Below are 24,229 nucleotides of genomic sequence, written 5' to 3'. Positions count from 1 at the left end.
CCATTCATTCTTTGGAGCCATTGGTGTGCACCAGCAGAAATACTTAGTGGGTTGAAATAATATATTGGCATCCTGAGCACCGACCCTAAGCAGCTTAGACTCAAAACAGAGCCTTGCCTGCACAACACTTCCGAAGGATTGTGCATTTGGAAGTGTTTTTATGATCCGCTGTCTTTTCAGCCTGGTGAAGGTCAGCAGACATTTCCCCCGTTTAAAGAAAAGCTGGGATTAGTGGGGGAGGGGGAGATTGGAGGGAGGACACAGTCACGCAAGGTTATGGAGAAGCCAGATGGCAGAGAGGGAGAATTCTAGCAATACTCTCCAGGGTTTCTGGACGCCGCGACTTCTAAGGGGAGACGGGCGCTTTAATCCAGACCCAGACCAAGGCCTTCCGACCCGGGGTGAACCCAGGTGAGAACTAACCACTGTCCCTGTCGGCCCCTCTCCCCGGGCCCGGTAAGCTCCCGCGGAGGGCGGGCGCTCGGCTAGGGCGGAGCTTTCAGAGCCAGGTTCGGGATGGGATTGGGGGACAAGTGAGGAGTTTGGTGGAGGTGGGCTGGGTAGCTCATCCCAGCATCCCAGCCTCCCAGTCCACTCGGAAGGTCTATAGGAAAACAAACACGTTCCCCAACCCCCTCACCCCTGAGTCTCGGATCCCCGCCCAAAGCGGGCGGGAGGGGGTCGGGCCCCGGCCAGGGCAGCGCACCCTGGGGGCGGGGAGCGCGCACCGGCCTCGCCCTCGCCCCCGCCGAGGGGTCGCCTCCCCGGCGCGCGCTCCCCGCCTCTTCCCCGGGCGGCGGCGGCGGCGCAGGGGAAGGGGCGGGCGGGGGCCGGCTCTCTCCTCCCACCGCGCTCCCGCCGCACACGCTTCCCAGCACCGAGCCAGCGGCGGCCAGGCGGCGGGGCCAGCCCCGCTCCCTTCTCGCCGCCGGCGCCGTTCTCGGCCGGGCGGGCGCGCGCCGCGATGGCCCCGGCGGAGCAGGGCTGAGCCCGCCGCCCGCAGCCCCCGGCCCTCTCCGGCCCAGCCATGGCGAAGCAGTACGATGTGCTGTTCCGGCTGCTCCTGATCGGGGACTCTGGGGTGGGCAAGACCTGCCTGCTCTGCCGCTTCACCGACAACGAGTTCCACTCCTCGCACATCTCCACCATCGGTAAGGGGCGCTGGCCGGGGGGCGCGCCGCCCTCCCCGCCGCCACCGCCGCCTCCACCTGTCCGGGCGGCTGTGCGCCTTCTCCATCCCGGGAGCAAGGGTCCGCCCCTCCGGCTAGAGGCGGGGGCGCCAGGGGCGAGGGCGCGGGGATGAACCCCGGGGTGCGGGACCGCCCGCTGGGGATTTAAGCCTGGATTCCTGGAGGTAACAGGCCGCCTACTGCTGTCGGTGACTAGGGTAGGCGCTCGGGCCTCAGGCTGGGGCGCTTCCCCGCAGAAGCCGAGAGAATGGAGTGGCCTAGGCCTGGGTACCCCAAGGTGGGGCAGTGGAGAATCATAGCCACCAATATGACACCCCACACCCCCAGGTGCAGAGGGGGAGGGGAAGGACAGCTTGTGCTCAGGGCGAGGGGTTCAGAGTAGGGGGAGCCGAGGCACTGGGTACCCCTCAGTTCAGGGGTGACCCAGTGTGGAGCCAAAGCGGGGAAGAGAGGAGGAAGGGAGGGGCCAAAGGGGTTGAATTGACAGGGCGCAGCTGTGAAAGGAAGCCACAAGGTGGGGAACACCTGGGGGAGGGCGTAGGTAAGCTGAGAGCCCTTGCGCGGGGGAACGAGGCATGGCTCTACAGCTCCAGAAGAACGTCAGTGGAGGCGTTTTTTTTGAAGGAGGCTGAGGGCGATGAGGACCAGGAGGGTTACTCGCCAGGCCAGGGGCTCAGAAGGCAGGCGGGGTTCAGAATACATCTCTGCTCTCCAGTGCCCGAGCCCGTGCTTAGAGGGGAGGAGGCCTTGGGGCATATGCTGGACAGGGCTGTTATGGAATCACTCATTCTGGGAGGGAGTGGGTGGCCTCCCCTCTGAGCCCTCGCCTTTCGCTCTTGGGTCCTGAGTGGCCGCCTCCTCTGAGAGGCCTGAGTTGAGGGCGTTTCACCCATATCTAGCAGCTTCTCTGATGACGCCCTGGAGTGGCCTCAGCACTGCCCAGGTCCTTCTCCCGTCAGGAAGGGCCCCACACTCCGCTTCCACTTGAGACTTCCACCCTTCCTCCCCACACCCACTCCTTGCCAAGAGGGAAGAGGAGGCAGGTAGAGCCAGGAAGAACAAAGCCCCATGGTTCAGAGGCAGTCTTTGTTGTCAGACAGACCTGGGAACCTCACTTTGGGGCAGGGCGACCTTGAATATCAGGTAAGTTTCTCATCTGTAGAATGGGAAGGATAACGCATTCCTGCCTCTCCAGATGCTGTAAAGATTAGATGAGATGACGATTGTAAAAGCGCTTAGAACAGAGCCAGACACCGAACCTGGAAAAGGCTGGTCATTACTACTGTTGTCGTCATCGTGGAGCTCCTAGGGTCTCATTCTCTCTTTGCTTCATTATCCTCAAGGGACTCAGGGTCGGGGACAGGTGCACTCATCTTCCTCAGGGGAGCTGTAAGCCTAGCTCCTTGGATGTCCAGGAGCTTGGGCTGGGCTGCTGTTTGAATGAGAGACAATTAGGAATGGAAAGGGTCTGGAGGCCGAGGGAGGGCTACAGGCCTCTGGGGAAGGCGCAGGGAAGAGGAGATGTTGGGGAAATGCCTGGGCGTGGCTGAGGAACCAGATGGGATGTGAGGATGGGTTGCAGCAGCTGAGGGTTTCTTGAATGCTTTCTTGTTTAAAGCTTACTGTTGGTTTTGTGATTTTGCGTTATCTTGGTCATGTTTTTCAGCTGTAACTAAGAACCTAGGGGAAAAGTTGGATGGTCAAGAAAAGCTTTCCCTTCTGTGATACAGAAAGGTCACCAGGGAGATTGCCAGGAGACAAATCAAGGAGCCACAAGGATGGGTACTACCAAGTCCTATTCATTAGTTTATCTATACCCTTCCCCCCAAAAAAAAATCTGTCCTGTAACTAGGCTCAACACTGCAACCTGAAGATTCTCAGATGAATAAAGCCCGGCGTCACCTCTCCCAAGCTGCTCCTTGTCTAAGACACATTCTCTTACCCTCGTGGACATTGTTCTCGGCGCCTTTCCCAGGGCTGTTTCTGTGAATAGGGAAAATGGGGCAATTCTCCAGTTACTGCCAAGACGGAGTTCAGATTCTTGGACCATGTCGATTTGTGATTCACTGTTGAGGTCACTTACTGTAAGAGCATGTGACATTCCAGAGAAGAGCCTGCAGGGGGTGACGAGGAGACCTTCCAGGTAGGCAGAGGCACTGACCACCCCTCTTTCCAGTCCGCAGGTGGGTAGGTGGCCCTGAGTTGGCATTTCTTTCCCATGCAGCTCTGCTGACCTGGAAGGGGGCCGATGCAGAGGCGGGCAGTCAGTGCCAGGCTGTTCCCTACCATTTCTTCACCTGTTAAACCAATTCATTAAGCATTCACCACGAAGTACAGTGACAGGCGTGTTAGAGATAGACTGCAGTCCACCTTTGCCTGCCCACAGAAGCCTGTGATCCAGCTGGGGAAGCAACACAGGCCAAAAAAGAGCCTTGGCCACAGGGAGAGAATCTATCTGAGAGCACGCGGTGAAGCATTCTTCAAATGTAGGGGAGGGATGACAGTCCTTATCGTTACTGGTAATGAAGGTATCACCAGCAGCTCAATAACCCTGGAAGACTTGCCTGAGGCAGCCCGCGAATGGTGAAGGGCCCGTGCATAGTGCATAAATGCTGATGCTCCCCGAAGCGCTCAATGGAGGAGGTCGCGGAAGGAGAGGAGGCCGGGTGGATGGGAAGCGGCAGGAAGGCTCAGTGGGGAGGGGAGGCTGGAGCGAGGCCTTGCAGTGTGGGCTGCTTCTCAGTTCCTCCTGCAAGGGAAGGAGCAGATGGAGTGACAGGAGCAGAGATGACAGAGGTGGGAATTCAGTGGGTGTTCACGGAGCTCTGGGCAGTCTGGCTGGAACAGAAGAGAGGGAAGGAGTGAGAACATTCCTCTGTTTATCTCTCTGTCTCCCAAACTATAGTACAGGTGCCTTGAGGGTCAGACCAAACATCATTCCTCGTTGTTTTCATCGTCCTAGTACAGGGCCGGGCACGCTCTCCATAAATGTCACACTGGTGAAGGAAGAAGGGTAGGGGGCACGGCGGGCCTGGCTGAGGAGCTGGCTGAGCCCCTTCGCAATGGTGTCAAGGGTTTCTGAGCAGGGGGATGACAGGAAGAAGGTGGCAATTAGGATGTTGGCCGGGAGACCAGTGGTAGTATCTGGGCACGTCGGGCCCTCTCAGCTCATCCTCTGGCACCCACACCTTGTTCTGGAGCCCCACACAGTCACCTGTTCTTGCTTCCCTCCAGAACTGGGGAGTAGTTCACATCCATCCACCTGGCCCCTTCCGAGAGGCCTCGTGTGGCTGTCACTGCCTGCCCAGCAGGGAGACAATGTCCCGTCCCAGTGGACATCTCCGTGCAGAGACCTTTGACTTCCTTTCTGCGTGGCGACCACATGTCAGCCACGCATGCAAACTGTAGGGATGGCCCATGAGTTGGCATTCTCCCTCCAATCCTTGGTCTTCCCTGAGTAGACCTGTCACCCGGTCTTGAGGCTGTTTTGTCTTAAAGGCCACCTACTGGGCTTGTAGGAGGCTTTGGCCTATGATTTTCCGGTTTGACTGGTTGAATGGCTGTGGCTTTGGGCCTGGTTCCTCGGCGGGCTTTGCTGATGCCATATCATCTTTCTCAGGAAGTTCTGTTCTCTCTCTGCCTGGGGCAAGGGCTTGTGGCTAACTGAAGAGGGGAGAGTGGGCTGGGGAAGGACCAGCCGGGAGAGACCTGAGCCTGCTATCGAATAGCCTAACAAACATGGGGGCCAATGCTTGGGCACCGCAGTCCTGGGGTCTCTGGGCTCCCAGACTGTAAGGCGCTGTGTATACGTGCTGTGTGAACTCTGGGAGGGTCAGGAGGGTCTCTGTGCCCCCCAGCTCCCCCAGACCCTGAAGAAGGGGAGGGGAGAAGCTGAGTTGAACAAAAAGAGCACATGTCTGAGATTCGCCATGGCCTTACAGTTAACGTCTCTGTCGTTAATTTCCACATCTGTAAATTGGAGATAGTAACAGACTCTGCCTTAATGCTTGTGAAGATTACAGGGGCTAACAGATACAAAGCACTTGGCAGAGCTCTCAGAAAAAATGGCAGCTGTCCTCATTGTGTTATTATGATCATTCCTAGTTCACAAGAACGTTGGAGATGAATGATACGTGCTCTGAGGCCCTCCTGTCCATCACTCACGTGTTTGGTCATTCAGGCACTATCTGCGGAGCACCCACCACTCCAAGCCAGGTGCCAGGCAAGGAGCTGGGGAGACACCAGTGAACAACACAGGGGAGCACATGTGTAGGCTCTGGGTTTTATTACAGTTTTGGTGCCAGTTCCCCGCTTGCCCTGGCAGAGCCAGGGGCTGAGAATGAAGAGTGAGTTTGTGAGGACATGCAGAGGTGAAGGAGTGGGGCGAGAGGTGACCTTAGGGGACAGGGCGGCTCCGCCTTAAGGCTCCGACCTCAGCCAGCCACGTGTTGCTGGGCTCCCTGGCCCTGCTGCACACCCCCCTCCCCCAAGGACGTGATCCCTGAGCGCAGCTGGAAAACCCTCTTTTCGGCTGCTCTATGCACCTGTGCCAACCTGCACAGCTCTGCAGATTCACCCACGGCTTCGAGTGCCCCGGTGCCGCCTTCCTCCCCCTCTCCTCCTGCCTGCTTCCCAGACAGCTGGGTGATGAGCTTTATAACGTCCAAATCGATATTTGGCCATTACCCTTCCACCCTGATTGCCAGCTCTTCTCAGAGTGCCTTCTGCTGTAATCTAATATTTGTGCCTGTTTCCCTGTAAAACTGCCAGTTTTCTGCACAGGCCTCTGACCTCTCCTTGGCTGTTGTGCCCTGGGCAATGTGCTTTGTCAAGCGGATCACAGAGCTTCCTGGACACTTAATTCCTCCCACTGAGGAGGAAAGAATGAATCATCGGCCCTATTTTATTACTAGGAAAACTGAGGCCCGAGAGAAGTGATGACTCACGTCTTACACGCAGGTGACCCCAACGTGAACCATTTCCTCTCCTCCACTTGCCCCAAACTGCACTGGACGTGCCCCTGCTCACCCCAGAAGGCCCTCCAAAGGTGCCAAGCAGAGCCTCTCTCCTGTGAGCCAAACGGGAGACAACGTGCTTCCCTCACCTGCTCTGAGTGCTCCGGGCTGGAGGGCCAGTTGTGTCTCTGCTGTTAGATGAATCTGGGGGACTGTCAGGGGTCATGATTTAGGAGTCTGGCTGGGGGCACCTCTGAGATTGAGATCTGAGTGTTGCCCTCATGTTGCTATTCTGAGAACAGATTTATGGAGAACTCGGTGACTGGAGCCCCCTGTTCCACAGAGAGGGCCAACAGTTGGCTATAAAATATGGGTCATTCCCTGATCCCTCTTCTCTGATTAAAATTTTCTCTCCACTCATCTTTTCTCCTAGAACGTAGTGACTTCATTCATTCACTCATTTATTCCCTCACTCACCTATGTGTTCTTATTTTTTTTCTTTTACTTATTCAATTTTGTTGAATAATATATTACTGAGTGGACATCCTTGGTGGCTCAGACGGTAAAGAATCTGCCTGCAATGCAGAAGACCTGGGTTCGATCCCTGGGTCGGGAAGATCTCCTGGAGGAGGGAATGGCTACCCACTCCAGTATCCTTGCCTGAAGAACTCCACGGACAGAGGAGCCTGGAGGGCTACAGTCTATGGGGTCGCAGAGTTGGATACGACTGAGCAACTAACACACACACTCATGTATACTGAGGGTCTGCCTTCTGCCAGGCCATGAGAATATAGAGTGAAAAAGAGGCTGTGCTGCCCTCTGGGAGCTCACAGTGCTGTTGAGGAGTCAGACATCCAGAGAGACAACCAGGATATTGTGCAAAAGCAATATCAGAATGCTTTGGAATCACAGAGGAGTGATATATTCCCCCTGCGTTGGTTGGTGAAGGCTTCACAGAAGAAGTGACATTTGAGTGAGGCCTCTGAACTGAGCAGGGTTTCCAAAAGGATGAGGGGTGGAGGGAAAGGTGTGTGGAGAACACCTCACGACTTGGGGCTGCTGCTGTTCTGTCCGGCCGGCCCAGCGGGTAGCGGCTGGTCATGGCTTTGTCAACTAGATCCTGGCTGGGAGCCTGCTTTGCGGGCTCTGTGAGTGGACAGACATGTCTAGAGGCCCAGTCCCCTCTGAGATGTTTGCTCCTGAGGCTCCAGGCCCTTGTTTCCTCCCTGCTTTGCCTTCTGCTTCTGGGCCACATTGACAGGCCCAACCGGGAAGAGGCTTGGCAGAGGGTGGAGGAGTGGGTGGTCCGAAGCCTGGCAGACCTTGGCTGCCTCAGCAGTACCCACCGACCACTCGGCAGTCTGCTTCCAGAGCAAGGCCCAGGTCATGTGAGAGTGGGGCAGGATGGGGTTGGCTGGAGCGCACGGCACATTGCCTGGAGGCCCTATGGGGGTCTGTGCATGCAACAGTGGGGAGAGCAAGGGGACCGATGTTTCCTGCACACCCACTCTGCACAGGAATGGGGCCCTGTACACCCATGAGCCTTTCGGGTAGAAATCTCATCATAAAGTGGGCGCGAGGAGTCTCCAAGTGGGCCTTGCCAGCATTTGAGGGGTTTCTCAGTGTGTCCTTCAGTTAGAGCCTCCAGATGAGTTCCTGTGTACACGAAGGTGTGTGCGCACATGTGCATGATGAGGGTGGGTCCCAAGGAGCCCCCTTGCTGAGCTTCCCCTCTTTATAACACAGAACAGAATGATGTAGCCCCTGTATTTTTCCTCTTCTGAGGCACTGTGAGTTTGACTGAAATGTGTTCCAGCCTGAGGGATATTTGCCGCCTTTGCTGCCTGGGGCCCTGATCCTTCAGACCTTCTCCCGGCTGGTGCCTTCTTGTCATTCCATCCTCAGCTCAGGTGTCACCTCCTTTCAAAGGTCTTCTCTGACCAGCCAGCCTAAAGCAGGCCGCACCTGGGTGTCCTCACCCTCTACTCCACAATTCTGCTTTTGCCTCAACACGTCTCACTCTGGAATGACTGGTTTCCCTATTTGTTGTCTGTCTTCCCCACTGCAATAGAAGCCCACTGAAGACAAGGATATTTCTGTGTTATTCAAGGCTGTGTCCCCTGGCTTTTTAGTTCCTGGTAGATGAACTAATAATAACAGTTTGCTATGAATAAATGAATGAATGCATAGGACTTCCCTAGAGGGAAGCTGCAAGTGGTATTGGTTTTTTGGGGGACTCACAGACAATGAGAAACTCACTCCATACTTATGTGTTTGGGATTGTGAGAAGATGGGGAGAGTTCTGTAAGTGGTGAACAGTTTCCAGTAAGTTCTCTGCTCAGATATATGCCACAGGAGAGGCTCAGACATAGCAGGGAGCACGAAGGCAGCTCCCGTGGTCCCTGTGTGAATGGGGTCCTCTCTGATGAATGCACACTTGAGAGGTCAGTGTCTTAGACTAAGGTCAGTATTGCCTGTTGCTCAGGGTCACTGCTGGTGTCGGACAATGCCCAGCAACTTAGCCAGGCTGCTGAAGTGGCCCTCCAGGATTCTGGAGTAGGAGCTCCCTGGGCTCAGGCACTGGGGCACGCATTCCTCCCAGCATCACGGGAGTTCATGTTTGACTGGGAAACCCTTGTGTGTGGTAACAGCCCTTGGGTTCCTGTGTCTCCAGAGAATCTCAAGATCTGATGTGAAAATAGTAGCCTCCAGAGTTGTTGCCCGTATCATCACGTGCACTGCATCTGATTGTGTCTTAGAAAAGAGAGAATGTTGTTCTGACATCACCAGTCTGTCTTGTGGGTGGGGACGGGTGAACTAGGGCCTTTGATCTCAGGTTGAATCACAGCCTTGGGAGTTAGAGGATCAGGACTCTGCCAGAGGCCCTGCTTCCCATCCCTCCCGGAGTGCGATGGTTCAAATGCGGCCTGATGCCCTTTCTCAGAGAGCCTGGGGACACCTTTTCCCCAGCATGAGGGACAGTCATTCCAGATCTGGATAAGGGAAAGTCAGTGGTGTGCAGCCCCACAGACAGGGAGGCTGGAAGTCTCCAGACAGAAGGGAGAGAGGAAGGGGGATGCAGCGAGTGGCAGGTTTGGGGCAGAGAACGCTCTCCCCTGCCCTGAACCCAACTGGTGTGAGGCCCGTTGTGTGGCCTGAGCCTCTGTCTGGAACCTTCTCTCAAGCTTTGTCTCAGCTGTCCCTCGTCTTCCGCCTTTCCTTGTTCTTCCCCTCATTTGTCCCTCAGCTGGCAGGGACATGGTGTTACACTTTGCTCTCTTGCTGAGGGAAGGGCATCACTCTGGTGCCTTGTTTGGGTGGCAACGTCAGAAAGCCACAGCCCCGCAGGGTCTGCCCTTCCCTCCAGACGGCATTGGGGTTTCTCAGAGTGACCTCCTGCCCCGTCCCCCGGGAGCACCATGCGCCCAGCACATGCTGGTTTCCTGCAGGGGACGGGGCTGGGGGCCTTCCTGGGACTTGAGCTTTGTAACTGGAGCCACCACGGCTCCAGGGATTGGGTGTCTGCCTTGGGTTTCAGGTGTATTAAGTGATTCCTGTGGTGGCATCGCATTGCTGAGGAAAAGGCTCAGGTCCCCAGGCTGCTGGGCCTCTGGGCTGCGGTTGATCACGATGATAGCATTTGGCACAGAAAAACCCTGTTTCCACCTGACGCCCGTGGCACCAGGCGGGCAGGCAAGCTGGCACCTGACATTAACACATGAGGTGCTGGCCTGCCAACAGGCACAGCTAACTTTGCTGGACTTCAGGTTGTAGCCAGACTCTGGGGGCCGTCTGGCTCCCACGGTGGGCAACATTTTCACTTTTTGTTGAAACGCTGCGGCTTAGTGTGGCTGACTCCCCTTTTGGCACCTGTCTCCTTCCTTGTCCCAACACGAGCCCCTTCCAACTTTCTAGGGCTCTTTCTATTCCCCAATCTGGGACCCTAATCTCATCCCCTGCATAGGACACTGATAGCTTTCTCAACTAACATTTAATAAAACTCGATGTGCCAGGCTCTGTTGTGGGTTTCATAGCTTATCTCATAATCCTCACAGAAATCCTCTGACAACAGGGAGTGTCATCCCCATTTTACAGGTGGGGAAACTGAGGCAGAGAGAAGTTGAGTAGCTTTCCCAAGACCACAGAGGTAATTAGTGGTAACGGCAGGATTGGAACCAAACTCTGGCCCCACAGTTGTGTTCTTAATGGCCTCGCCAGTCTGTTTCTTGAGCTGCACACTCCTGTGCTTTCCAGGGCTTTCTCTGGAGGCAGACAGGGACAAGGAGTGCCGGTCCCCTGGATGTCCCCTGTCCCCTCCTTTGCCTGGTCTTCACAGGCCCTCTGCTGCTAGACTGGGCTGGCAGTAAGCCCCTAAGCTTGTCTTAGGAGCAGGGGCAGTGCCAGCGCCATGCCCCCGCCTGGTCCCTCTGTTCCGAGCCCCAGTACCCAGAGCAGGGCCCCCAGTCCTCTGACGGCAGCGCTGTGACTGTGCTCCAGGGCTCAGGGGGGGCTTGGCAGGCTCTGCAGTTGCTGCTGAAGGAGTGAGCCCACACCCAGGACCCGGGAGGGGCCAGAGGCCACCAGGGTGGTGAGGGCACCATCACAGGTGCGTTGGGACCTGGCACTGTCGCTTCACTGAGGCGTTTTCTTGTCGCTGACTGCGAGGTGTTCAGACAGCAGGACACACGCCCCTGCTCTTGAGCCATGGGCACCCGTCCTTCCTTCCACTCTCTGGGGCGGGGGGATGCTGCCAATGGATTGCTACTCTCTGCCTGGCACCGAGCTGGGGTGGAGGTGGAGATTTCGAAAACAGACACAGAATTTTGTCCAATACAAACTTTCTCCCCTGCCTCATAGGTACTGTGCATCTAGTGGGGGCTGGAAGACCAGAATGGGGAGATGATGAGGAGCGGGGTACATTGTCCGTTCCCGGGCCTGCAGCTGAGAAGACCGCCAGCCTAGAGGAGCCATCGGCAAGCAGAGGCTGAGGCTCTTCTGGCATCCTGAGATGTGCTCTAAGGAGAGGGGGCTGTGCTGTGAGCACACCCACCGGCTGAGACCTGGAGCCCGGCATGGACGGGTGGCTGTGCTGGGACCTACGCCGCACATCTGTCTGCCTCCTGCTCCTCTCGGTGCCAGCTGGCTGGTCCCCTCTGCACCACCCGGAAGGCGCCGTGCTGGTCGGCTAAGCTAGCTCCCCTGCCCCTGTCGGCCAGGTCATGCTGTGGGTCACTGGCAAGCCCGTTGATGGCCCTCTTTGGGGTCAGACGTCCACACTGGTCCAGGCAGGAGCTGCTTCTCCACAAAGAACATGCTGCAGCCAGCCCTGCTTCCCCGAGTGGAGACTTCGGGCTGTGCAGTTCCACCCAGAACGGGATACTGGGTGTGGCAAACACCACGACTGACGGATCTGAAGTCCCGGGAGGAGACAGTCAGCTGCTTGTCATGCTTTGGACCCTTGGGTGGGAGACAACCTCATCTTCTTGACTTTCTTCTCCCTGGACCCCACGGTCTCCAAGAACCTCTGCCCACTCTGTGTGGAGGGAGCTGCTGGTTCCTTCACACCCGAGTGTCCCCTATGCCTGGGAAGGAATGTCGGCCCGCTTGAGGAAACTCTGAGTGGCCCTGTCCAGGGCGGTGCCTCTGGGCTTAATGGAATCACGAACTCTCGAGGAGCAAGGGGTTCCTTGAAAATAGGTTACGGTGGGCTTGCTCCACGTGTGCCCACTGCCTCACTGCTAGACGCGTCGTAATACAAAACAGGTGTGGGGAAGGTGGGGCTGAGACAGAAAGGCAGTGAGATTCCACAGCTCGGAGGGTGGGGAAGCCGCTGGGCAAGGGAGGTGGCCTGGGCTGGTCTTAAGCGGCTGGTTTGCAGCTCTGGCTCGGCCACAGGATGTGGGAATGGGAGCAAGTTACTTGGCTTCTCAGCACCCCGCGGTGGCAATCCCCGCCCTGCCTCCTCTGTAGGGCTGGCATGAGAACCAGGGGCTCTGGGTCCTCCAGCCAGGGGCTGTGCTGTAATGCTTAGCAGTATCGTGAGCCGTGCATGTGGTTCTGCCTGGAGATGGGCTAGAGAGTGGTTCTCAAGCATTAGTGTGCCTTAAGTGTAGTAGGTCTGGGGGGCCCAGAAGACTGGCCAGGCTTCTAACAGGCTCCCCAGTGATACTGGTGCTGCCAGACAAGCAAAGGTAGAGGCGTAGCAAGAGACTGGACTGTGCTGTCTCTCCTGACAAGGTGTTCTGGGTTTGTTTTTCTGGCTCCTCCCCAGGAACCTCTATTTAGCAAAGGGAACTATCTTCTATCTACTAGGAGGTGCACATATATTATCTAATTTATATCCTACACCAACCCTTAGGAGGCCAGTGGTAGTCTCATTCTTGCTGCTGTTCAGTCGCTCAGTTGTGTCCGACTCTTTGCAAGCCCATGGACTGCAGCATGTCAGGCTTCCCTGTCCTTCTCTATCTCCTGGAGCTTGCTCAAACACAGGTCCATTGAGTCGGTGATGCCATCCAACCATCTCATCCTCTGTTGTCCCCTTCTCCTCCTGCCTTCAATCTTTCTGATGAGTCAGCTCTTTGCATCAGGTGGCCAAAGTATTGGAGTTTCAGCTTTAGCATCAGTCCTTCCAGTGAATATTCAGGGTTGGTTTTCTTTAAGATTGACTGGTTGGATCTCCTTGCAGTCCAAGGAACTCCCAAGAGTCTTCTCCAGCACCAGAGTTCAAAAGCATCAGTTCTTCAGCGCGCAGCCTTCTTTATGGTCCAACTCTCTCATCCGTACATGACTACTGGAAAAATCTAACAGCTTTGACTGTATGGACCTTTGTTGGTAAAGTGATGTCTCTGCTTTCTGCAGACAAATAAACTGAGGCTCAGAGAAGTTGAAAGTTCCTCAAAGTCACATAGCAAGTGCCAGAAACAGGATTCAGACCCAGGTCTTTCTGACTCTAGTGCCGAGCATAGCTTTTCCACTAAATTAGAACCCTCAGACTTTCCTCTATCTAAAAATCACCCAGGGATTTCCCTGGTGGTCCATGTTTAAGAATCTGCCTTCCAATGCAGGGGACACAGGTTTGATCCTTGGTCAGGGAACCAAGATCCCACATGCCACAGAACAACTAAGTTGGTGTGCCTCAACTAGAGAGAAGCCTGCATGCCACAATGAAAGATCCCACATGCTGTAACTAACACCCAACACGGCCACTAAATAAATAATTTTAAAAATAAAATCACTCATAGTCCTTTTAAAAATACAAGTTTCAGCCCCTTGCTCTCAAATTCTGATTCATTAGGTCTAGGAAAGTCAAAGTATTAGGTTGGCCACAAAGTTCACTCAGATTTTTCCGTAACATCTCATGCTACCCACTAGTGTCATTTTGTTAAAAAAAAAAAAAAAAAAACACTTCAGATGATTCTAAAGCTGGGTATCTGCAGAGTACATCTTGAGAATCAGAGAATTCCTATGCTGCCTCCCTTGCAGCAAAGGAAATGCTTCCCATGCAAAGCTTACTTCAGATGGAATCCTCAGTCTTCACTCAGCATGTACTAGAATCACCTGGAGAGCTTGTTAAACCACAGATTCCTATCCACCCCTGCCCAGAGCTTTGGATGCTGGAGATCTGAGGAACTGGCATTTCTAACAAGCCCTGGCTGATGCTGGTTCTGATGCTGCAGGTCCGGGGACCACACTTTGAGAACCACCATCCTGAGAAGCCTGCTGTCAAAAGTGTGATCCGTGGGCCAGTAATATCTTTCTTACTCACCCTGAGGCTTGTGCAGCATTTCAGTCACATCTCACACCGACTGAATCAGAATCTGCATTTCAACAGGGTCCCCACGTGATTTGCATTTAAACTTTAAAGCTTGAGACGCCTTAGAGGAGCCAGAGTGAGAACACTCTGGGGGTGGAGGTGGGTGAAGAATTTGTCTTCTCCCAGGAGAGGCTGAAGATGCGACACAGGTGAAACTGTTGGGGTGTGCACCCAGAGGGGCTGAGGACAGCTGAGAGGTGAGACTCGGAGGATAGAGGACACCCCCCACCCAGGGAAGGTGGAGACGGCAGGACGGCCTGAGGAGATGATGTGGGCCTCAGGGGAAAAGCTTCATCAGGCAGCGGTCACCTTGCCCGTAAGTCAGTGGACAAGGTGTTGGACGCTTTCAGCGATAGGGGAGGGGAGAAGGGGTGGACCGGGGCTGAGCCCTTCAGCATGAAGGACAGTGGCTGTGAGGAATGTGGGGGGGGAACCACCTCGAATAAACAGCTTCTGAGCAGCAGTGAGGGCTGGCTGAGGTGGGAAGGCACGGTTTCCTGGGTGACTGAACAAGGCCCGCATTTTGACTCTGCCCAGCAGTGCTCAGCGGTGGAAAAAGCCAGCAGCCACACGGGGACAAGGAAGGGGCCGCAGACGGGCATAGGGCACTAGGGCTGACTGGAGGTGGACGTGGTGGAAGGTACAGGCGGTGGGGGAACAGCATAGAGGAGCAGGTCCCACTGGAAGATCTCTGGGCTGTTCCTTTTTCCATTTAAGAAGGAGGTGAGTGGGTGGGAGAGGAAACCCCTCAGAAGGCTTAGACTGTTTCATCCCTCGTGCAGGGGAAGAGCTGATTTTTTTTTTTTTAAACTTCTCAGAGGTGTTACAGGTTTGATGGCTGGTCAGGAGGGCCTTGGTTGCAAAATGGTGGGGCGTGGGGGGTGCTGTGAGCCACCAGAATTCCGCAGACTTGCTCCCTGGCCACACGGCTGAGAAGCGAGGGAAGAGTGGAGAAGGAGGCCAAGCCCAGCGCTCACTCCCAGGGCGGCTCCCTGTCTTGTCAGCCCTGCTTCTCCTCAGACCTGCCTTCGGTCTCAGGGGGAAGCTCCCCGGCTCTGGGGGCACTTCCCCTGGCTGAGTGCTTTTCCGTTTTTCCAGAGAGAAACAGAAAAGCGTAGGTAAGACCCCTCCGCCTGGGTAACACACAGCTTTCCTCTCGTTTCCCCGAGAGACTGTACAAGGGCCCTGCCCTCAAACAGGCCTCGGCTACTTGCGGGGCCGACCTTGGACTCCTTATCTCACCTCCCGGGGCCTTTGTTTCCTTTCCAATAAACTGTAGGGGCAGGGGCCATCTGTCTTCTTGGCCACTCTGTATGCACCTAGCACTGCCCAGGGCATAAAGTTCCCATAGAAGTTTGTAGAATGAAGGAAATAGACCCCTCTCTCTCAGCAGCCCCACCTGTGTGACCACTTGCGAAAGGCACTGTCCTCGGACTGAGCTGATATAAGGATGAGCCAGGTTTTTTATAAAGTAAACAGCATCACCTATTCTCCTAGGAAGACAGCACTGTACCAGGAAAGAGCAAAGGTTTCTTGATTCCTTTCCATGCCAGGTGTTGCGGAGAAGCAAAGTCTTGACAACTGTTTGTTTAGGGAGCGGGTGAGCACACTTCTGCACAATCCCCCCCCCCCAAGGCCAGGGGCCCCCTCTCCTTCCGCTTTTCTACTTTCTGGGCACCCTCCAAAGAATGGCTGCCGGATGTCGCACATTCGGAAAAGTACAGCTCAAAAGATATGAATCAGCTTGGGCAGGTGAAAAATGATTCATGTCCGACCAACTTGATTTAGTTCAGGTTGTCCAGTCTGAGTCTTTTCCTCCTTTTTAATTAAATGATGCTTGGTCTTGATGCTGAACTGGATAAGCGGGGGAGTATTCATACCAAGCTGGAGTGGCGCTGGGGATTTCAGCACTTTGGGGGCTGTGCTGTAAAGCCCAGGGACTGTGGCCCAGAAGTCTGCCTTCACCCTGTTCCCCCCCGAACGCTGGTTAGTGGTGCCCATTCTCGACTTGTCTCCAGGGAGTGCACGAAGACTGCAGCTTAGCCACCTTACCTGGCACGAGCAGGGCTGGGCAGAGGCACCCCATCTCTGCTGTCACCAGACTGACGCCTGCGTGCTGCTGGTGGCGCTGACTTCGGTCGCAAAAATCCCCGGATATATTTCCTCCCTGGGCTGGTTTGCTAGACCCCTTACGTTTCCTGTGTCTCGCGGCAGCTTAGCTCCTCAAGCCCCTGGGCAGATGAGAACCCTGTCTGTCTGTCCCTCCCTTCCCAGTGACGTGCTGTGCCACTGCCTCTTCACACGGTCACTGGCGGTCACCCAGGAGCACCTGTGTGCACCAGGGCTGAACTCGGCCCGGTGACAGCTGTGACCGAGGGAGTGGCCACCAGGTGCCAGGCACAGCATGTCATTTGGTCTTCTCAGTGACCCTCTGAAATGACTGGTAATGTCCCCATTTTACTGACGAGGAAATGGAGGCTCAGAGAAGCAAGATGCCCAGGGTCCTGGCTATGAATTATGTGGTCAGAGTCAGGATTCAAGTGCTGCCCTGACGTTCAAGCCCATGCTCCTTCTGGTAAACCACAGTGCCTCTTGTGGTGGCCAGGCCTAGTCAACAACACATGCCCTGGGCCATCTCCTTGGTGGGCCTTTGCTAGTTGCCGGCGGCTTCATACACACCATGGGGCGAAAGTCCTCTTTTGCCACAATCTCTGCCTTTTCCACATTCATGACGGCGCTGTAACCCCTCCTGGTTGCTAATAAGGCAGAGAGAGAAACAACCCAGGCGCATGAGGTAAACTACTGTTCCTAGGGAACAGAGTTCCAGGAATACAGATGGTTCTGTGCAGAAGCAGAGACAGGAAGACTTCTCATGGGGGTAGAGTTAGACATGCTTTGGGGCGACGTAAGATAGCGATGGAGTGGATTCCGACCTGCTGTGAGTCTCAGACCCTTTAGTCCTAGCAACTCAAAGCTCAGGTAGGAAGGGAAGCACCATTCAAGGCCCTGGACACTCCCCAGGGTCTGTTTTTGGTTCAAGAAGGCCTTTCCCTCTTGCCATCTTTCTGCCAAATTAAACCAAAAGGAGAACCTCCAGGTATGAATGCCCTGGGCCACACCTCAGGTCTCAGCAGGTACCCTTGCTAACGTCCTTGCTTGCTTCCTTTCCCCAGGTGTCGACTTTAAGATGAAGACCATAGAGGTAGATGGCATCAAAGTGCGGATACAGATTTGGTGAGTTGGGCGGGAGGAGAGGCCCCAGGGCTGTACCCAAGCTGCTGCTGCCGTGTGCACAACGCCAGGGCTTCATCTGGAGAAACTGGCCACCTCTTTGATGGGAAGATGCAGGAGTCTCAGAGCCCCTCTCCTGCTCCCATGAGCCTTAATCTCTCATCTTAGTTCCCTGACCAGGGATTGAACTCAGGCTCTTGGCAGTGAAAGCACAGAGTCTTAACCACTGGACCACCAGGGAAGTCCATCGCCTCTCTTTCTTGAGAAACTTTATGGGACTGACCACAAGTCACCAAAAAGCAAGAATTAGAAGGAATTGGCAAACTAAGCACTGTGGGTTTGTCTTCGAATAAAGCTTCTGTGTTGGGGCCAAGCCCCCCACTGCACTGCACTGCAGTAGCATTAGAAAGAGGGAGAGCTATGCCCCATCCTTGCCTGAGAGTGCCTCACCACAGCACAGTGCAGTTCCCCAAGTAGCCACAGGGGGCCGCTGTGACTCTAGCCTGGTGCTCTTGGAAGCACGGCCTTTCCAGCGTTGGGAGCAGCCTTCCAGTTTCAGAGCGGTATGGGCGTTGCCGTCAGAGTTCCGGAGGGACTGGAGGTGGCGCCATTCCACCAGTCTGGCCACAGTGGCCAGATCCTAGAGACTGTTCTCTAAGGCCCAGGTATGGTTGTGGCTCCTGGTGCAGGTATAGTTGACAAGGCCCCACAAGCCCCGTCAGCACCTATGACCAGTCCTCTCTGCTTTAGAGTCAGATACATTTGGATCTACCTGGGCACCAAAGCTCCACTGATTTTTCAGCCTGCAGCTCTCCAGTTTCTCCTGCAAAGGCACAGGGTCTCCCAGCTCCTGTTCCTCCCCTCCCCACCGGCTTCCACAGTCCCTGCCTTTCTGACGGGCTGCCTTTCTACTGCAGGGACACGGCAGGGCAGGAGAGATATCAGACCATCACAAAGCAGTACTATCGACGGGCCCAGGTGAGACACTGTCCTTAGGGTTTAGAGGTGGAATGCTGCCACCCACACAGCTGGCTCTGGGTGTTTGAGATGTTTGTGCCACTGATCCCCAAGTGGGTCCTTGGATTGCCTCCTGGGGAGTGGGGCAGGGGGTGCTCAGGGCAGTCTTTCAGTCACTTATTGATCATTTATTCATTCATCAGTTCCTCTGTGGGCACTCAACTACAGGCAGGTCCTCACCCTCAACTTCCACCCTCCTCCCCTGGCCAAAGACCCATGTGCCTTCCTGCCTGAGGGAGCTCTGTGATCTAGGAAGCAGTGGCTTTGGAGGACTGAGAGGAGATTTTTCTAGGTGCTTATGGATCTTCATTATGCTAAGCAGGGAAGGGGGAGACGGCGACCCAGCATGTAAGGTGCCCCACCCCCCGCTTCTGGCCCCTTGACTGTGCAGTTTCCATGTGCGTCTGCCTCCCCCATCTCACCCTCCTCTCTCTCAGGGAATATTTTTAGTCTACGACATTAGCAGCGAGCGCTCTTACCAGCACATCATGAAGTGGGTCAGTGATGTGGACGAGGTAGGACACGCAGCCTCACTCGGGGGGACGGTGGGGGGAGGGAGGGCATGGCGATGCCCACACGGGAAGGGCTAAGGTGGTCAGAGTTGGCGAGCAGACACTACCAGGAACTCTCCGCTTCCTCTGCAGCCCTGGCTGCAGCCCCCATGGGTAAGACACGGGGGTGAGTCCCCAGCAGCCATGCCCTCATGCTCTGTACCCTGCCAGGCCTCCATGGCTGTGTCTTCCCCAGAAATGAGTTAGGACAGAGCCTCCACTGTGCACAGCTTCCTACCCGAAATCTCAGGACCAGGTGGAATTGGGAGATTGGGGTTCCAGTCCTGGCTCTGCCACCACAGCTGTGGAGCCTTGGGCATGCCCCTGGAACTCTTGAGTCCTCGGTTCCTCATCTGTAGAGTGAGAGGTTGGACTTAAGTCCAGGGTCCTTTCCAGCTGTCCAACCCAAGGGAGCACCAGTGTCTTCTATCCTCGACGGTCCCCATGACATCTCTCAGGGACGCCCGGGGTCAGCCGTGGTACTTGGGGGAGCCTGGTGCCTGCACTCCGCTGGCCCACTCTGTCCCTGGGGCTCTGAACTTTGGTGCTGGTGTGCACGCCCGTGGAGGCTGTATGGTGGGGAGATGGGGTGGGATGAGGAAGGCCGCACTCACTGGCGGTTCTGCCTTCCTCTGGCCCTAGTACGCACCAGAAGGTGTCCAGAAGATACTTATAGGGAACAAGGCCGATGAAGAGCAGAAACGGCAGGTGGGAAGAGAACAAGGGCAGCAGGTAAGTGAGAGTGAGCTGGCTGAATCCACCCCTGGGTTTTTCATGGGCTTCCAGGGCCAGTCCTAAGAAGTAGGGCCCAGGATTCTATCACTGTCGGGGACCCCTCCCTCCCACCTCCCACAACAGCCTAAGGCATTTGGTGAGTTGCCATCTTTGAGGACAATGACTTGGGTCTATCCTGAAACAAAGGCCTGTCTCAGCTCCAAGGCCCCCAGAGCAGGATTACCTCTGCCTGAGAGCCCATCCTGGTTAACGAGGAGGAAGGACTTCAGGTTGCTGCCTCTATAGCAGCTCCAGGAGCAGCTTTGTCCTATAGTCATCTCATCCTACCCACCAGCCCCCAACCACCATACCCACTCCCTGTCCTCCTGACACCTGGACAGAGGTTAGATGGAAAATGCGGGAATGAAGGGCCCATAGTCAGAGAAGCCATGGCGGCAGAGAGGGCAGGAGGATGATGCTGAGGGAATGTCCGAGTAAAGAGGGAGACCCTGCTCCCAGAGAACAGGAGGAACGATGGACGCCACTGAGGCCAGAGTCACCCACTTACTCTGAGGGGTCTCAGGAGCTTTTCTGTTCCTCTTCAGTCAATAGCATCCATTAACCCTGGAAATAAAATTGTTTTTTAGTATATTAATAAAAAAGACATGGTCATTGAAAAGTTTGAAAGTAGAAGCTAGCTCCTACTAGAATATTTGTATTTGTTGAGTGCTGTATGTGTGGCCCTGTGCTGAGCAAGTGCTTAGAGATAGATGCATTTAATCCTTCCACAACCTTGGTTAATAGACACACTCATCTCCTTTGAGCTGATGACAAAGCTGGGAGGCTTAAAGGGCATCAGTAAGTTGTCATCCAGCTCTTAAGTGACAGCACTGGTATTCAAGTCTGGGTCTGTTTGACCGCCAAGCCCATGTTTTTCATTAATTCGCCACAACATTTTGGGCCTCTCTGTCTTCTGATACATGATGTATGCATGTTGGGTGTGTACATGTGCACATGTGTACGTGTGTGTAGCTGGGTGGGGGTGGGGGTGCATGGGTGGAGCACCTTCTCCCAATCTCTTTTAGCCTGGTCTTCGGAGCTCGCAGTCTCATATGTGATCTACTTATGTGATCTCATAAGTGATCTACTTATCTCGTGAGAAATGGTCACGACACAGCAGGGCCCTGAGCGTGGTGGCAGAAGGATGTGCCAGGTGCTGCGGGGCACCTCCCTTCCCTTGCTGACTCCCTTTCAGGAACGTTCTTCTCTTGCAGCTGGCTAGAGAGTATGGCATGGACTTCTACGAAACAAGTGCCTGCACCAACCTCAACATTAAAGAGGTGAGCACTCCTGGGCTGAGTCCAGTGGAGTGGCGAGGCAGCTGAGGGGCCAAGAGCAGATGAGCCCCGCTTGGGCAGGGGGCGGGGCGGGGGGCAGCCACAGGGGCGCCGGGAAAGAGGGGGAGACGCCCGGCTAACGATGCTGCTTGCTTTCCCAGTCCTTCACGCGCCTGACGGAGCTGGTGCTGCAGGCGCACAGGAAGGAGCTGGAAGGTCTGCGGACGCGTGCTAACCACGAGTTGGCCTTGGCGGAGCTGGAGGAAGAGGAAGGCAAACCTGAGGGCCCGGCAAACTCTTCCAAAACCTGCTGGTGCTGAGCATCCTGTGTGGAGCACCCCCGCACAACCCCCCTCTCCCCGCAGGAGGCCTGCGGGCACAAGGGAGCCTGGGCCTCACCCCGCTGCCCCTCTCCTTCGGGTGACCCTGCGGCATGTTGGCCGCTGCTCCTCCTCCCCCTGCCTGGCCCCGGGGAGCAGCCTCGCCCCCAGCCCTCCATCTGGGGGGGGCCCCACCAGCCTGTGTCCCCAGCGACAGGCCTGCTGCGAGCCCCTCGATGTGTGACAAGCACGTCTTCACTGCCTGGAGCTCCCAGGCGATGCCCGAGTCTGGAGTCAAGGCCACTGTAGGTTCCTTGTCTCTCTGCGCATCTGGTCTCCTCTCCGCTGTTTCTCGCTTCTTCCCACTTCTCTGTCCCTTCTGCTCAGCTGTATTCGTATGGAAGCCCTCACCTCCCCACGCCTGTGTGTCCAGGTCCCTGCTGGGGCAGCGCCTTCCCCTTCCTCCTCACTCAGGCCCAGGGCCACACTCCCCCTGCTCTGCTCCCACGAGAAGCCCCACCTGCAGCCCCCGGATCTGTTTCCATCTCCCCTGGCCACCACCTGCCCCTTCTTGTGCCACGGGCCTGCCTCCCGGTGACCAGGCAGAAAGGAAAGCGAGGGAGGAAGGAAAGCCCTAACTGGTGGTCCCCACCTCAGGGCTCTCCTCCCTCCTACCCCAGTTTACCCCGTGCTTGGCTGCCCGCCCACCTGCCTCCTGGGGGACCTGAGCTCGGCCAGGTGCTTCAGAGGAGAAAAAAAAAATGATGAGGGGTGGCAGGGATTAAAAAGTCACCTCCATTCTCTACCTCCCGTACCCGCTGGGCTCCTGAATTTAAAGATGTGGATCAAGACCTGTGCGCACTGCAGGGGTGAGGAGAGCCTCCCCACCCTGGGGCCAATCACACACTGCAGGAAGGGGAGTGTTTGGAAGAGAAGGGCCAGCTCCTATAAGTTAAGAGCTGGGATAGCAGTTTGCAAACCAGAGAGGAATTGGGCAGTAGCAGGGATTTCTGGGCCCCATCTTCCATTTCTTATGTAAGAAGGGCATTTCCCCACCATCCCCTGGCAGGTGACGGAACAAAACCAGGCTGGTGGTCTTTCATTGAGCCCAGCCTTTGGCTCTTAAGGTTCTCCCGAGACCCAGAGTCTGTGGGAGAAGGGTGGGAGCGCGTGGGCAGGAGGCAGGCAAGCCCTGGGTAGGAATGTGTGGTGCTCTCCCTTCAGCCTTCAGGATCAAGTGCTCATCTTGTTCCTTGAGCTCCTGAGTCAGAGGCTCTTGGGTTTGCCAACTGCTCCATGGCGACAGGTGGGGGGAAGCAGATTCCCTCCTCCAGAGCCCTTTGTTTCAGGAAGAAGTTTCTTTAACTCCATACAGTCCAGAGTAGTTTGCAGGAGGCCCTTTGAGGGGGGGAAACATGTCAGTTAGCAGCCCTAGGAGGGCTTCTACCTTCCCAAGATGGGAGGAGGATCGGTCATAAGCTGTGAGGCATGGCTGGTGCTGGAGCAAAAACAAAGAACTAGGCATCGCACATTCACCAGTTGTTAATAAGAACTAACGTCCAGGACACACGTGTGAAGGATTAAGAGCCCCACTGACTCCTCTGGAAAAAAGGGTGAGGGATGAAATCACCAAACCTTCCCTCCTGATTCTTAATACATCAGGAGAGGGCAGCTCAGGATGTAGGGACATGGGACAGATTCCTATGTTGGGAGGAAAAAGAAAGCCAGAGTAATCATAATTGTCGGCTGATGAGAAATGTGAAGAGCTAACTCCCTAGGATGAAGTCACCACCACAGCTGAGAATGCTTCCTTGAGGACTTGACTCCTCAAACATCTAGACATGGGCAGCATCAACTCTGGGGTGGGGGGTCGGCAGTGCCAGCCCTCGGTGTGCCCTCCACCAGGGACCTGAGGGAGGGGGTGTTTATGCTGGCCGTTGGCTCCAGCCTGTGGGTCAGTCGCCACTTCCCTGAAGATCTGGCCGAGCACCATTGCCTTCCTCTCTTAGCCCCCTCAGGAAAGGGACTGGATTTTTACTGTGCCCTAGGGGTTCTGGAAGGGAAACCTTGGGGTTGAGACTCTACAGCCTGAGAAGCCGCATCCACGGGGCCACTGCTGGGGAGAGGTATGGGGCAGGAGGGGCGCTGGGGTTTTAGGGTGCAGCTAGGCTCACCAGGTACGAGAGGCGGCCTGGGCCCTGGCCTTAGACTGTTGAGCAGGTGCGCCTGCCTGTGGACTCCTGACCACGCCTTCACCTGCCGTCTTGAGACTCAGCGCCGCCCCGGCACCCATTCCTGAGCCCCACCTTCTCCCTGTGACGGGTGAACTTTCGTGTGCTGTGTCTCGGGTCCAGTAGAGGAATTGTGAGCAGGGTTCATCTATTTTAAACACAGATGTTTACAAAATAAAGAATATTTCCAATCACAGCTGCCTGTGTGAATCCCGGGAGTGGGTCTCCATGGGACCCTGGTGGTTCAGGGGAAGGGGCAGTGCCGGTAGAAGAGGCTCCAGAACCCTAAAGCAACAGCGGTAGAAGGACATTGCTGGCAGCAAACGTCTTCCATTTGGCGCCTCTCCTAATGCCACCTGCAGGGGAGCCCAAGCAGAGCACCCACTGCTCTGCTGTGGACACACACTGCAGAAATAAGATTGAGTTGTCACAGGTGGGGCGGGGAGTGGGGGAAATGCTGAGTATCTAAGAGCCAAGAAGGGTCTCATCTATTGGAATGGAATAGGGTCTTCCTAAAGGCATGAGGCAGGATTAAGTAATCTTTCAGAAGTTCATCTTAACCCTATGCTTGGATGGGCTTCCCTGATAGCTCAGTTGGTAAAGAATCCGCCTGCAATGCAGGAGACCCTGGTTCAATTCCTGGGTCGGGAAGATCCCCTGGGAGAAGCAATAAGCAACCCACTCCAGTATTCTTGGGCTTCCCTTGTGGCTCAGCTGGTAAAGAATCCGCCTGCAATGCGGGAGACCTGGGTTCAATCCCTGGGTTGGGAAGATCCCCTGGAGAAGGGAAAGGCTGCCCACTCCAGTATTCTGGCCTAGAGAATTCCTTCTTGGACTCTATAGTCCATGGGGTCACAAAGAGTCAGACAC

The 24,229-nt window shown here is 55.6% G+C and overlaps 1 protein-coding gene across 5 annotated transcripts; it reads left to right on the top strand.

The window, feature by feature from the left end:
- The first annotated feature begins 275 nt into the window (after positions 1-275).
- RAB15 (RAB15, member RAS oncogene family) lies at positions 276-23,555 on the top strand. 5 transcript variants are annotated; one of them, XM_043472297.1, is made up of 7 exons: positions 276-411; positions 17,132-17,192; positions 18,107-18,167; positions 18,644-18,721; positions 19,400-19,489; positions 20,746-20,811; positions 20,970-23,555. In XM_043472297.1, exons 2-7 carry the CDS (start codon positions 17,146-17,148, stop codon positions 21,126-21,128), a joined length of 501 nt encoding a protein of 166 aa, XP_043328232.1. In that variant the 5' UTR covers positions 276-411; positions 17,132-17,145; the 3' UTR covers positions 21,129-23,555. The 5 variants fall into 5 exon arrangements, with proteins under 5 accessions (XP_043328232.1, XP_043328229.1, XP_043328233.1 ...); XM_043472294.1 differs by lacking the exon at positions 276-411 and adding an exon at positions 699-1,151; XM_043472298.1 differs by lacking the exon at positions 276-411 and adding an exon at positions 14,135-14,155.
- Positions 23,556-24,229: the final 674 nt, after the last annotated feature.

This window comes from Cervus canadensis, chromosome 6 (assembly GCF_019320065.1).
Source record: "Cervus canadensis isolate Bull #8, Minnesota chromosome 6, ASM1932006v1, whole genome shotgun sequence".
Taxonomy (NCBI): domain Eukaryota; kingdom Metazoa; phylum Chordata; class Mammalia; order Artiodactyla; family Cervidae; genus Cervus; species Cervus canadensis.
This window is presented reverse-complemented; position numbering and strand designations above follow the sequence as displayed.